This window comes from Euleptes europaea, chromosome 17 (assembly GCF_029931775.1).
Source record: "Euleptes europaea isolate rEulEur1 chromosome 17, rEulEur1.hap1, whole genome shotgun sequence".
In the NCBI taxonomy this organism is placed as follows: domain Eukaryota; kingdom Metazoa; phylum Chordata; class Lepidosauria; order Squamata; family Sphaerodactylidae; genus Euleptes; species Euleptes europaea.
The window spans coordinates 9577190-9593103 of record NC_079328.1 but is presented as its reverse complement, the minus strand read 5'-3'; the positions used below and the strand labels follow the sequence as shown (position 1 = coordinate 9593103).

The window sequence follows — 15914 nt, the reverse complement described above, 5'->3', positions numbered from 1 at the left end:
TTCATTTCCGCTAGCGCTCACTAGCTAAAATACGAAGGAGAGGTAACAAGCACAGAGAAACTGCAAAAAAGACAGACCGCCACTGCTGATGAAATTGGTCCATATGAGGCCTCCAGATGAGGAACTACTTAACGGCTGTGCCTACCATTCTAATAATTTTGATTCTGTTACTTTTAAAGCCCAGGTGTCAGGCCTGCTCTCTGCTGAGACAGCCAGACTGTGTGTGTTTTGGTTTCACCAGGTGCCCCCCAAGGCCAGGCCTGGTAACTGTCAAATTCTTTCGCTAACTCTGTGGGAACTGCCCTCGTAGGGAGGGTGGTTGCCATGGCTGCCACCACTATCTGATATGACCAATGCTCTTCCATATAGGCCTTAGGCCGTGCCTTTAGTTCTCATTCGTGCCAACTTACCTGTTAGCTCTGTATACCTGTAGGTTTTCTAATAAATTAACTCTATTTTGGACTACTTGTCTGTGGATGTTGTTTATGGGATTACCACGGGGACAAGTGCTCACACTAGGGCATGTATGTTCGCATGACAAGCTGAACAGCATCATATTAGTAAGGCAGTGTATAAAAGTGCTCTCCCGGCCTGTTCAATTCTTGGAGCATTAATGAATTAGCAAAATCTGTTCAAGCATTACGAAACTGCCATGAAGATGTTCATGCATAAGTCTCTTTGGAGACAGAATGAATGGTGCACGGTTACAGTCAACATACAATTTCCTTTAGATAGAGTGGTAAGTAAAGAAGGAAATATTTCCCAAATAATGTATTTATGTTAGTCTCATGCTATTCTATCTTGGTTTCCCTTCCAATTATTGATATCAGGCTCAGGAGACACAATTGTCATAGATTGACAAAGCTTAATGGTTTAAATCGTTTTTTAGAGATTTTACTGATAGTACAACATATTGTTATTACATCCTCTCACCCTGTAAAATAAAACACACTAAAACCTTATTCCCCAGGGAAAATATAATTGAGAAGCATTTGATAAATCCAGGAAGTCAACACTGCTTTTAGAATATTTTCCCCGTTGTTTACTGGTGTTCAAGTTCTTGTCCATTAACAAACCTGATTAGGTTTCTAGCATGTTAGCCAACTGGAAAAAGAACGAAGAGTGCTATTTGTAAACTTAGAAATAAAGACCAGATACCTTAAAATTGCTGTTAAATTTGCATTCCTGTACATTAACCTCCTCAGTCTGCACCCTACAAGCTTCTATGTGCACATAAACAAACAAACAATAGATCCTTGTTCCGACCCTACCCAAGACATTACACTTGGACTATTAACCTAATTGGCACATACAGTGATAATCATGGATTTTAAAAAATGGTTTCTTGTTTGCCACTGCTCCATTCAATACGTAGCAGGAAAAATTATGTGTCGGCTTCTTATTTAACTAGATTCATTTCTCCAAAGAACAAAAGAAAACAAAACCAACAACCCCAACAATATTCTGAAACTCAAGTCTTGCTTTTAGAGTGCAAATGGTGCTGCAGTATTAGCGAGGATATGATTTCTCGCACTTTGTCCTTTTGATGAAACACCTTTCCAGTCCTCGCGTGTCACCTTATCCTACCATTTCACACCTCAGCTGCCATGGTGCCTGCCCCTAGAGCCCAGTTTCACATTGCACTAATGAGCCGACACCTGTTAGAGTAGAGAAATCTGAGCTGCACTAACAACTGTGCCATCTCACGGGAACAGGGACAGCGAGCATTGCCATACTCACTTCCAACATGTTTGTACTCAGCACTCTGGCGGCGGCTGTTATGAAGTCTCCTGTCATCAATGTGAAGCCAGGTAAGCCCAAGGAGAAAAAGCTGGGCGGGCAGTGCCTGATGACAGTATTTAAGACATCCTGGAAAATGGGAAAAAGCAGAGCTTTTAAGTTTTTCAGTGTGCTTATTTCGTTAAGATGCTGGAAGTTGCGCATGCCAAGAGCTTTCCCAGAGGATCACAGAATCAGTGCCCTTCTGTCCATGCCATAGCCTGAGGGAGACTTGCTGCACAGGGGATAAACATGTTGCAAAGAACTCACCTGTTTTTGCCCTGTTCAGCAAGGTGATACAGGCATTCCTGCACTGGGCAGAAGAAATACCCAGCTTAAGAGAAGAACATCCACAAAACGTCAGGAGTCATATTGATGGTATTTGACAGAACTTTTGTTTCTTTGTAAAAGGTGCACAAAAGCTCCCATGCTGCAGTGATTTTACCAGGAGTACTCCAAAATGAAGTCAGCAAACACATACAAAATAAAATAATCCTTTCAGAAGTTCACAAAACAACAAACATGAAGGAAGGGGGTTTACTCATCACCAGTGATGTCACATAAACCAGCAAACACACATCCATTGCATTCATGTAACCACATTCCACACAAGTATGTTGAACTACAACAGATATGTGAGCGAGGGAAAGACATTCAGATACCTTCAACGCTCAAGTTGCAATGGATTTTTCTGCATATACTTCGCTCTCCCTGACCTGGATAGCCCCAGGCTAGCCTGATCTCGTCAGATCTCAGAATCCAAGCAGGGTCAACCCTGCCAAGTATTTGGATGGAAGACCTCCAAGGCACACCAGGGTCATGATGCGGAGGCAGGCAATGGCAAACCACCTCCAAAGTCTCTTACGTAGAAAACCCTACGGGGTGGGGTCGCCATAAGTCAGCTGTGACTTGACAGCAAAAACAACTTCGCCTAGTAGGTTCACCCGAAACCTTTGCTCTGCCCTGGCTCTGTGATACTCCACAGCCAAACCACCATCTGTTGCTGCTATAATGCTACTGTCTGGTCAAGAGAGAAACCTTTGATGCTTAAAAAGTGAGTTGGATCCTACTATTTTGTTCAACTATGGCCAATGTGTTCCTCTGGCACAAGGAACCCTCTGACAACATAGAATACTCTTCCACTGATGCAACAGCATTGTATGTCAGGCCCCTTCTGCTGGAGGAAAGGACCAGCACCAGCAGAACAAAACCTAAGGATCCAACCTAATGTGTAGATCCAAACTTCACTTCCTACTATGGCCTAATGTTGGTTCATGAAGTGAGAGAAGGGCACAGAGGTTGCTCTGTCTGCCCAAGGTCCTCCACCCATCCTCACTGCTTAGGTCTCCACTTGTTCTTCCAAAGGGTGAAATAAATTGGGATGACTCTGCTGGAGGACAGATGGACTTTGAATGAGAGTGCAGCTTGTGAGCTCCCAGAATAAGTTCTATTTCAGCAATAATTTTAATCCACCATGCATCTTTTGAAAAGGAGACGGAAGAATTTCTGAAATGTTGCCCTAGGGGGCTAGTTCTTGCCCTGGAATCCCACCCACCCCTCCATTCAAAAAAGAATTGAGAACTCTCAGTAAGATGGACCCTGTTCTACCAGTGTTTACAATTCCTGCCTTTCACTTCACCCATGAAGCTGATTGTAAGAATGCACACAAGAATTCTGGGCTGCTTGAATTTCTTCAAAGGGACTATCCTAAACCGGCTATTAACCTTGTCCAGTCTGCCCTTTAAAGCCTATTTGTGATTTTCTACATTAGGGTTGGTTGGGAGGAGGAGGAGGGAGAGATCATTCTCTGCCTCCATTGGGGGAGTCCAAGAACAGGACAGCTGTGGAAGCTATTTAGTTTTAACTCTTACACGTGAACACCTGAAGATGACATTGGTCAGAACACTGGTCCATTAAAGTCAGTCTGTTCAGCCAGGCCCTTCAGGGTCTCAGGGAGAAGCCTTTTGCATCAGCCACTACCTGATCCTTTTAACTGGAGATGCTGAAGACTGAACCTTCCTGCATGCCAAGCCGATGCTCTACCACCACAGCCTCTCCCCTCCCCCTGCCTTTCTGCCAAGACCACCCTCAAGGTAACTGTTGGCTCTGCTGAGAAAAACATGCTCACCTGAAAACATAATTAACAGAAATGCAATTTGTCTCCATGCCTAGCAGAACTCCTAACGCAAATTCTGTAGGATTGCTGTCTCTCAAGGAATAAATAGTATGAAACTGACTGAAGACCACAGGAGGAGTCAGTAAGCATCTTTTGCCTGCATTTGTTCTGTGTCTTGTTCTCTAGAAATAAGCACTAACCTGTGGGAGAAAGGATGAACCTACATGATTTGACCTCCCTGGATTCAAAAATCAATTTTACTGTTTATGTCAAAGGGCCATAATGATATATTACAAGAGGGGGAAAGGTGTGGTGGTGGAGGACAAATAGAGAAAGTGTTAGTAAAAATCGTATTGAAATAAAAGCCAAAACTTCACATAACAATCATACTTTCACTAGCAAAATCCTATCTGCCATGTTAGTCAAATGAAATTTTTAGCTTTAGACCTTCAAGTCTCTTTCCCATAGATTACATTTTCCACTATGGATCTAAGAAAGTTTGGCTGTGTTTTGCTTTAAAAACATAATGCATTTTAATCTTCAGGAACTATTACAAGACCTCAGAAAATTGCTGAGGCACAAAAGTTGCAAACATTCATCTTTCCCTATCACAAACCAATGTGATGGACGTTTTTACACAAATATGGTTTAAAAGGCAAATAAGTTTTAGCATCACAGCAGGCATCATTTTCACCTCTGAAACGCCACTCAGGTTAATGTTCAAACGGGCTTTAATCACTTCCCGTGATACATTTTAAAGGCAATATCAGTCAATGCAAACATTGTGAAAGAGTGAGCAGATGGACGCTGGCACTCATAAAGTGGCTGGTAAACTCCTGCTCGGAAGACAGAACAAAAGATCCACCTTTCCCATAATTAAGGGGCTGATTAATGCACTGGGCTCCTCACAACACACCTGTAATTACTAGAAGAGGTAAGCATTGTGCTGCGCGCCTAGAGTCTGAACAAGCTCTATCGCAGCAGATGGGGCGGCATCTCTGTTGACATATGCCGCAATAAAAAGACTCATGAATCTTGGCATGAAAGGCAGCAGAGAGGAGCATTTTTAAAGATTAATAAGTACTAACTGTTAACCATGCTGCATTTGTATCAATCCCATGTGCCCACACAAGGGAAAACTGCACGTTTAACGTCTTTCTGAATCCTAATGCAATAAAATAATGCTGAACATTCCCAGAAAGGGGCAGGCGAACCGACACATCAGAAAGCTCAAAATCCTTACCGCTTTATTTCTAAAATGAGAGAGGGCTGGGCCCAAGCCCTCTACCCTTTCTTCCCATCCCAGATGTCTTTGTTTTCTAAGGTTATTCAGCTGGGAGACAAAGGAACAAAGGATACAGTTCACCAGCAAGTGCTGCTGTGCAAGTTCCAGTGAAGTGAATGAAAAATGGAACTGTGCAGATTGCAGACTATTATCTCGATGGCTGAACTAGGGCTGCCACCCTCGGGGTCTGCACTCCTGCTGCCGCTGATGGAGAAGTGGGAGCAAAAAAATGGGGGGGGGAGATGGTGTCACATGATGCTATGTCATCATGCAACACTCTATGAATTTACCAAACCACTGTGGTAAAAACAGTAGACTTATTTGTGAAATTCTTGGAGCGCCGTTGACATCACAAAGTCACTTCCAGGTTCACACGAACACATGAAGCTGCCATATACAGAGTCAGACTGTTGGTCCATCAAGGTTGGTATTGTCTACTCTGACTGACAGCACCTGCTCAGGGTCTCAGGCAGAGGTCTTTCACATCACCTACTACCTGGTCTTTTCAACTGGAGATGCCGGGGATTGAGCCTGGGACCTTCTGCGTAACAAGCAGATACTCTACCACTGAGCTGCTTGACATATGAGTTACCACCAGCAGACAACAGGGGTCATTCCTCAATTTCCTACCAGATTACTATGAATTATGATCATAAGATTACGGTATTTTTCTAACTGCTTATTGATTTAGTGCTACTGCTTTAACCAAGATGGATTTTATTTGTTGCCTTGATCATAGCAATGAAAGCATCTGCTAAAACAAAAATATGCAAAGCTAATCAGTGTCTCAAAAGAAATTAAGAGAGGCTGCAGCAATTTCTTCACAGGTTCAATAAAAATCACATTTCCTTGAATGAAACAATAGGGCCACCCTTATTATCTTGAGAATGCACATGGTTGGCAAGCAAAGAGCTCTGATGAGGCAGACTATTGCCTACAGAGGTTTACGTCACAAACAACTGGGGTGCTACACAGCACTTTATGAACTATGAAGACCTTATTTTGGACTGTTCCTTGTTATCTTTTATACAGAGAAATGCATTAAAAAGAAACATGTGAATGTAATTATAGGTAGAAAGTGCTGTCAAGTTGCTTATGACAACTGTGCACGATTTTCAAGGCAAGAGATGTTCAGAGGTAGCTTGCTGTTGCCTGCCTCTGAATAACTATCCTGGAATTCCTTGGTTGTTTCTTATCCAATCACTAACCATAGCTTACCCTGCTTAGTTTCCAAGAGCTGATGAGATCTGGCTAGTCTGGGCCATCCGAGTCAGGGGGGGATGTAATTACACCATTGAAAAAAACAAATGGCTGTAGATGCCACCATATTTGCTCATCTAATATAGCATCATGTACATTTGTGAAAGCAAAGTATACTTTAAAGGATACAATCTAAATTATTTACATATTTAACTTTGCAGCTTTTCTTTTAAAGAAGATTGAGAGCCAGTGTGGTATAGTAGCTCAGAGTGGTGGACTCTAATCTGGAGAACTGGGTTTGATTCCCCACTCCTCCACATGAGCAGCAGTCAGCGGACTCTAATTTGGTTTCCCCACTCCTTCTCATGAAGCCTGCTGAGTGACCTTGGGCCACTCACAGTTCTCTTTGAACTCTCTGAGCCCTACCTACCTTACAAGGTGTCTCTTGTGGGGAGAGGAAGGGAAGCTGATTGTAAGCTGGTTTGATTCTCCTTCAAAAAGGTGGAAAAGGTCGGCATATAAAAACCAATTGTTCTTCTAACATTCTAACAAGTTAGAATTAAGGCTACAAAAGTGACTCACACTGAGTATGCTATATAGTAAGGATCAAACAAGAGGAGATGTTGGGAGTTCCATGCTCAAAGTGTCCTCTAACAGTGCAGCGCTAAGCAAAATTACATCCTTCCAAGTCCACAAGACAGCAGATTAAGTTTGCAGGCCAATATGCACTTATCTGGGAATAATCCTGACTGATCTCAGTGACAGTTTCTTATGAGTAAACAGATTAATATGATCTGGCTGTAAAAGAGATTAAGGAACTCTGCATAATCTTATTGTTTGGTACCGAACAATTCCCTTGGCATATATTGTACCAAACATATGCTGACCCAGCTTTCAAAATAAAAACTTTCCAGAATGTAAAACTCTGCAGTGTCTCCGAACAATCTGTTCTACCACCCACCAGGACTATTTTCTTCAATTCCTGTCTATTGTATTGCTACCAGAAACCCTTGATCTGGATCTTCCCTGAAACGCTGGAGAAACTGCTGCTCCCTCCTTGTTTCTGACATCACGTAGCTGTTTGGAAAGTACCTTAATGCCCACTGTCGCCATTAATCTTATCTTGAGGATAAACATAATACTATACTCTCCAAGCCCCAGCTCATCTTGGCTGACCATTTTGAACCGTCTTCAGTTTGTCTGCCTGTGGGTAACATCTGGTGCCTTAAACTGGACAAAATATCCCAGTACAGTAAGCAGAGCCGGTCCTGTGAACTCTTGTTGCGTGACTCAGTTATCACTGAGATGAAAAAGACACTTCTATTTCTTTTCCTCTTTTCCAACAAGGCCACCCCACCTGTCAGTGGCGGCAGCACCCAGAACTTCATTTTTTTGGTCAGCCCTGTGTCAGCTGCCACAAAAATAATTAAAGATCTGAGTGTTAGTGTTGATTTTTTTATAATTCTATATCCCTCTATGGAAATAGAAGGCCAAAGTAAATTCAGAGGTCAGGTGACAGCTTTAAGCTGAAAATAAAATTCTCTACTTCCAGCCTTTTATCACAAGGGAAAATTATTCACCTGTGCACCCTCAGAAGAGGAGTCTCAGCAGCCAGCAAGTATACCATCAAGCAGCTAGTTTCACATTATTCAAACAAGGACAAAAAAATCTAATCCGACAAAAGAAAGTACTTTCCTCATCCCGAATGTTTTTGGAATCTATGTAGATGCTTCTCTAATTAGCAATCCCCAATACATATAAAAGAATACTGCTGCGCCTATTCAATTTACATGCCAACATTTAGTTTTTCAGGTCTAAGAATAATGACCAGATAATTGTCTAGTGATCACATTCAAATGCTGAAGTTGGAGTGGGGGGAACATATAAATAAATGTACAAGGGACACGTTGTAGTTCTTTCTCAAAAGACTGTCAGATCAGTCTGGGATGATCTACTCATTAGTGATCAAGTACATCTTTATTCCGTAAAATTTGTTCTAAGGGTCTACCTGTCTCTGTGAGGGAATAAGTAACTTTTATTCTTTTGCTTAAAATACAGGTAATATAAAACTTTACTTCCGAAACAGGTTAATTTGGTTTTTTTCTTTTTTAATAGGCCAGTGAATGTGGAGAGGATTGGTTGCCGGGGGTGTGTGTTTTCTACTACCATGCAGGTCTTCTACTACTAATACTGTAAAGAGCTAGGCAATGTTCATTTATAATGTGTGTGCAGTCAAGTCACTTCCAACTTATGGCAACCTCATGAATTAATGACCTCCAAAATGTCGTAGTATTAATAGCCTTGCTCAGGTCTTGCAAACTGAAGGCTGTGGCTTTTTCTATTGAGTCAAACCACCTCATGCTGGGTCTTCCTCTTTTTGTACTGTTTTTCTGACTACAAAGTGACTTTGAGGTTTCCTCTGATGAAGATAAACACAATACAGGGTGGTAAGCACAATCAAAATTCACATTCCTTTCACAGGGTAGGACACATTAATTTTTCTCCCAAATCACATTTATTTTACTGATGCTACACAGAATTCACGCATCTTGGGGCAGTGTGGGATCTATCAGTTTCCACCTGGATCTAGATTATAAAGTAACTGCAAATATAACATTGCTGAGGGATAAAGCCAGTACAAACTCCACCTGTGTTTAGCAAATTATGGCCCTGGGGGTAGCTACTAAGGTTGCCAACTCTGGGTTGAGAAATTCCTGGAGATTGGGGGATGGCGGAGTGACCTCAGCCAGGTATAATGCCACAGAGCCTCCCTTCCAAGCAGTCATTTTCTCCAGGCGAATTGATCTCTTGTAGTCTGGAGATCAGTTAAAATTCTAGGAGCTCGCCAGGCCCCAGCTGGAGGTTGGTAACCCCAGTAGCTACACTTCCACTTTCTTTTGGATCACTGATTATGTACTGATTTGTTCTTAACCACTTCCAAGGGCTGAAGGTGTGTAATGTTTAACCTCACCCTCTGTAGTAACCTTTTCAAAGATAACAGCTTGTGACTCAATTTTCAATTCTGTGACTGACTTGGATTGAATCAAGGTTGTCAAGTATTTTTGACAAACTGCTTTTGCCAACCATTAAATGCCTAAAGATGAAACTCTACCTGTCAAGAAGAGAACCAGCAATTTATGAAGAGATTTTGCCTCCTGAGAAAGCAACAACATGAGAACATCTGCTTTATGTCAGTGATCTTGCAAAAAAAAAAAAAAAAATCAGGTAGTTCAAACAGACCAGGTTGTTTCCATCCCTTCAAAGTGCAAGTCTATAAATGTAAACAGCATTGAGCAGCTTAAAGCCTAGTAAATCAATCATTTTAATTGAATGCTAGGTACACAGCAACTGGAAAAAAAGCATAAGCCATAAGAAAAGCACACGGAGATGGCAACAGAAATAGGTTTACTTATTCAGTATTTCTTTCCTTCTTTCATAATTGACCTATAAATGTGTAAAATAATTTTGGTTGATTATGGCTCCAAATCATTCAACAATTACAGAAAGTGAAAATTTAAAATGAGGGATTTGTTCTGGAAGCATTTCCATTGTTTATATAATTGCAGCAGTATAATTTAGTGTTGATGTTGTTATGGAAAAGGGCAGAAAGAACCATTACGAACTATTGCAATTCAAAATTATGCACTGCGGTGCTGTAAATGGGAGAACAGAAGGGGGAAATCTCCAGGTTCTGCCACAATAAAAAAAGATTAACTCTATCGTCTTACAGACTCTTTCACTGTCAAAAGTACTGGCATTAAAAATTGTTGCGAAGATCACTTTAAAATATTCCCCTCACCACCACTTACTTTCAAGTTCACAGAGAGGCCAGTTATAAAAATGCCCTTTTCTGATTACTGTTCAAACTATAGCCATTTCCAGATGTAACACGATAGCCTACCATCTGTCTTAGAAAGACTCTCGGTTGTCCCTTGCTAGAAACAAGCTGGTATTTTCACAGATTAATTCCTGCCCTTAATTATGGAGAACAGGACAACATTTTAGTGACTGAAGAGCTTACCACCTTTTCCCTTTTAAGAAGGAAAGGGACATTTAAATAGAGTTGCAGAGTTTTAGTATTCATTAAATACCTTAATGAAGGAAGCAGTAACCAAAGAAGGTCAATATCTAAATCGATTAAGACATCCAATTTGTTAAGATATAATACACCCCTCAAAAACAATTAAGATATTCAAATACATATTTTGGAATATTTGTTACTAAGCAATGTGATGCTGGACTAATTGTCTCACAGATCTCTTCGTGTGGATACTATTTCTCCAGGTTAGATTTGCCTAGCTTTCCCCCCTCTGCTTTCCACTTTAGCATGCGGTTTGGGTGCTTGCACAAATCACCTGAGCTGTAAGCCTTTTATCTTGGCATACTTTGTCTCCATCTATTCTTTCATTTGGGAGGGATTGGGCGGTTTAGTGATGGCTTCGGGGGCTTTCCCAGTCATCTGATTTCCCCCCTCCCTGTGCCTTGAGAAAACAAAACAAAGCCCAAAACACATTCTCCCGCACACTGAAAAGCACAAACTCCCCAAAAGAGTTGGCCAAATTGCAAGAAACATGAAGATCACGTAAATATATTCAAGTCTTCTAACCTGCACAAATGTGGCTTCTGAGGCATCAAAATTTGGCAATATTAAGCAAATAGTTATTTCTAGAGCCTCTAATTCTAATTCTTTTTCACACCAACAGTATGATGTAATTTCTCAAATTAAAAAAATGAAATGATGCAACAATTGCATAGCCTTGCTCTCTTAGGTGTGAACCTTGGGACTCTTCAGCAAGAAGAAAAGGCAAGTAACTCTTGCAAGCGGGTGGGGGAGGAAGCAAGCAAGCAAGCAGGGATATCAGCACTGAATCATAGGCAAGAGGGCAGCAGCCAGCAGGCTTTTTGTGCTTAAAAAAAAAAGCCAGTAAAGGACTTGCATTCAATTCCCTAGCAAAAGGCAACTCTGAACAGAATTATGGAACACAAGGCTTATAACTACTCCACTGTCACGTTGCAAAGGGGATTAGGAATGAACACAATTATTATCTAGTCCAATTCAATAAAGTATTAAACGCCCACTATGTTATGCAGTAGCTTACGTGCACACCCCGCACCATCAAAATTAATTCCCTAAGAACTGAGAGCACCCAGAAAAGATTTCGTAAAGTAGCTGTTTATAGAGTTACTAGATAAAATTAAAACTGTGGTTCATGAATACTTATGCCACAACACATTGGTTCATTTAAGGTGCCACATTTGTTATTCCAAATAAATTCGAGAGATCCCATAAAACCTGCTATGGCTTCTACTGAAAATTTACTCAGACATATGAAGTTGGATGGAGTACTACTAACCCCCATGGGAATATTATCCAATATAGGGAGATCTTAATTTGCTGCTCAATACAAAATTTTATTCTACACACTTCAAATTTGGTATATAACTGAAGGAATTATTATCCCCATCTAGATTCTAGTCCAGCAGCACCCTAGAGACCAACAAGATTTTTTTTGGGGGGGGGGTCTGAGCTTTTGAGAGTCAAAGCTCCCTTCAGTAGACTCTTGAAAGCTCATATGCCAAAAACCTTGTTGGTCCCTAAGGTGCTACTGGACTGGAATCTAGCTGTTATACCGCAGACCAACACGACTACACTCTGAAGCTGTCAGACTATAATTATTTTTGCCCCTAAACATTGTATGTGTGTGGGGCAAGGCACAGTCTGAAGCAGGAGAATAATAAGGCCATCTGGATTTTGCTATTGGAGCACACAACACCACGATGTTGTCTTCTTCACAGTGACTTTATAATGACTTTTTCTTTATTATAGTATAGAGATTGTAGTTCAGCATCACATTTTGAGGATTTAGGGGACCGTTAGGATTAATTAAATATTGTGTTGAAGCTACACAGGATGGGGAAACAAGAGGGTACCATCCCACTCCTCTCACTGAGTTAGCCTCAACAACGTCTGGGCCCCTTTGACAGTCATGTCTAGTAATAACATTTGCGTAGTGGCAAATGTGGGCCCTGGAACGGCAACTGAAATCTTGCAGACAATGTGAGAACTGTATTTCAATTACTTGTGTGGAGATTTTGACATACAAAAAAGTTATCTCCAGCCGAGGTTGCCTGGAGATGGGATACAATGGACAGGGGGAGAAGGTGCAATCTTGCTTCTCCAGAACTAGCAGCCTCAGCACAACTAGAGGCTTGTTGGACCAAGACCTGTGCTGAGTGTTTGCCTATTTTGAGGCACGGCTTTCAGAGCTGCCCTACCCACCCCCTTCTTGCCCTCATTTTTTATACTTGTTCACAGCCACTGTTCCCCTGCCCCACGCCCCACCCCAAATTAGGACTTCTTTCTCCTTTAGCCTGATCCTAGTCAACTGGAATTATAGAACAGTTATGATTATATCACAATATTACACAGACAATTATAGCTTGCTATGCAACAATATCACTGAGGGCAAATGAAGCCAATTTAGAGGGATGGAAACTACCCAGGCTGGTTGTAGCCAATCAGGAAGAAGAATGAAACAAAGTCTACTCTGAGTAATCTGAACAGATGAATATTTTCATTCTTCTTCAAGCAACCCATAAAGATCACCAAAAGAGAAGAGCACCTTTCATCACTCATCAAAGGGTTTGCAAAAAAACAAAAAAAACAAAACCCAACTTTTCAGTGGCCCTGGTTGGAAGAAGTCCTCTTGGACTGGGGTTTGCTAGCTCATTAAAGAAAATCAAATCCATGTAGAAAGTTTTATTTTATTACTTCAGAACTATTCTATAATTGAGTTTTCAAAGGGGATGTGATTTAGGAAAATGAAAATATATTACTTTGTCCATGTTTCAGGAGCATTCAAACTCAAAAGCCAACAAACCAAACCAAAAAAGCCACAACGCTCTCTCTCTCACAATCTAGCATCAACACACTAGAAAACTTGCAGCAAGTCTGCCACCAAGTGTCATAAAGTAGAAAAACATAATAAGAAAGTGTTGACCCAAGAACAACCAAAAATACAGGACAGTTTATTACTCAGGCATTGAGCTAATGAAGAAACACAATATTTACAATCAGAACTGATTGGAACTTCACCTTCTGAAATGCTAGCCTTTAACTGCCTGCTTTTCTGTGTAGACCTTCTTTCTCAATCTACTTGCCAATTCTTTCTCGGCAGCACTCAGACAAGCTCTTCCGCTCTTGGTACCGCTGGTACTCCTTTAAATGTCCTCTCAAAAAACTTTCTCCACAAAAATTGCTCCTAATTTCCACAGCCTCAGGTTTCCTACATCATCGTTTCCCTGTTCTGTTTAATTTGTGCTACTCATTATGAAGCCTTCACGTTCTTATCTAAATAAGAAGCTTCTGAGTCAGGGCCCTTGAGTCTTCTCAGTTTTGTCCAGAATGCCTCCATTGGGATGAAATAAAAGTTAAAACAACATTGACGATGGCAAAAACACTCAGAAACCATTTCCAACCTGTAGATAATTTTTTTTACATTACAGGAAAAAAAGGATGAAGGACATATCACCCTAAATCCAGTCAAAATCAAAGCATTTGAAAAATTTGAATTACCTGTATATTCAAAAACTATTTAGAAAGTGTGGCAAATAAATGCAAACCAGAAGTGCTGTAATCATACCTGATCTTTACTAGTTAAGCCAATGTGCATGACCAGATAAAAATGCACCAGGAAGTCAGGATTTGGCACAACATCTTGGCGCCTGCTCATCATGGCACATATCAACTTGTATGCGTGTAGCTTCCCTTCCTTATATTCATCTGGTAAAGTGGTAGCCTAAAAAAGATAAAGGTTTATTTTGTCAATAAGTTTTTTTGTGCTGCTAAGTAATCAGAAGATTAACACACATTAAAAACACATGGAGATGAGGCAAGTCCAATATAACTTCACTGAGTCATTATTTCAGATTGTATTTTCAGCGACACATTGAGCTGCTCTTGTGAGGATGCTTAATGATCAGAAAATACACTCAGATTTCAGGATGGGGCCTCTCTTGGGGAGTTGCTGCTGCCACATACTTTTCTTTAAATCCAGATGAGTCAATTTTCATGGAAAGGTCAAGAGAAAAACTAAAGTTAGCCTTTGCTTCATTTATTCAGGTGATTTCCAACCAAATACTCTCTGCTATATGAAGAGTAACTTGTTATGAAAGGCTGTTTGGGGGCTTTGTGATTTGGGAAAACCTGTCACATTTCATCTGAAATGTGGCACTGGAGGAGAGTTTTCCGGATACCATGGATGGCCAATTAGGCAAATTAGTGGGCTAGGTCAAACCTGAATTCTCCCTACAAGCTAAAATGACTAAAATGAGGCAATCATACTTTGGTGACATCAACAGAAGACAAGACTCATTGGAAGAGAAGTTCAAGGCAGCTTGAGATGGATTGACTCAATAAAGGAAGAAGAGTTGGTTTTCATAAGGAGTCTCAAAACGGCTTACAACCTCCCCCCCCCAAAAAAAACAGGCACCTTGTGAGGTAGGTGGGGCTGAGAGAGTTCTGAGAGAACTGTTACTGGTCCAAGATCACTCAGCAGGCTTCACGTGGAGGAGTGTGGAAACAAACCCATTCACCAGATGAGAGTCCGCCGCTCATGTGGAGGAGTGTGGAATCAAACCCGGTTCTCCAGATTAGATTCCGCCGCTCTTAACCACTACACCAGGCTGGCTCACTGGAAGCGATGGTCTTCAGTTTGCAAGATGTGAGCAAGGTTCTTAAGGATAGGTCAATAAGTCATAGGATCACCATAAATCGGGAGTGGCTTGATGGCACATAACACACATAAAACCTGTGGCCAACTGATGGCAAAACAATGAACTCAGATGGACAATTTATTAAAAAATAAATACAAATTCATAGAAACCAGGATTGCCACAGTTCCAGTGCGATCTTAAGATGGCTTACACCTTTCCAAGTCTGTTAAAGTCAGCAGGCTTAGAAAGCTGTAACTCTGTTTAGCATTACACTGTCAGTCAATTAATCAGATACAATTCTTTAGAACAGACACAGCTTTATATTTAGGACAAGTCGTGAGCAAGTGCAGCTCTATGACCGAGGGCCCCAGCAACAAAGTGTTCATAAAAACAAGACACCTAGTGAGTACAAGTTTAGCAGCAAAGCAATGAATCCAGGGCACTAGACCCTTACTCTCTCAGTACAGAAATACAGGGCATAGAAGGCTGGGCACTCAACCCTTTTTTGTCTAACCATCCTTCTTGCTAGTCATGGTTAATGATTAAACACACCATCCTTCTTGCTAGTCATGGTTAATGGGAGCCTTGTGGAAGGAGAGCATTGCTCTAAGGAAAGGGGACACGATACCATAGAAGGACGCCTTTCTTGGTAGATGAACAGATACCCTCTCATGCTGAGGATATGCCTCAAAAGGGAATGGGGCTTATCGTAGTGGGAGATTCGATCATTAGACATGTAGATAGTTGGGTCTGTGACAGGTGTGTGGATCACAAGGTGGATTTCCTGCTTGGTGCGAAGGTTGCAGACATCATCCGTCA

The 15914-nt window shown here is 41.2% G+C and overlaps 1 protein-coding gene across 1 annotated transcript in view; it reads right to left on the bottom strand.

Annotated features, from left to right (window-relative positions):
- The window catches only part of RALGAPA2 (Ral GTPase activating protein catalytic subunit alpha 2), a 186195-nt gene that overhangs the window by 90145 nt on the left and 80136 nt on the right, over positions 1 to 15914 (bottom strand). The window contains exons 23-24 of the mRNA XM_056862277.1: positions 14024 to 14179; positions 1741 to 1869 (exon numbers count right to left, since the gene is read on the bottom strand). Of these exons, the coding sequence (XP_056718255.1) occupies positions 1741 to 1869; positions 14024 to 14179 (285 nt within the window). The remainder of the gene's footprint in view (positions 1 to 1740; positions 1870 to 14023; positions 14180 to 15914) is intronic.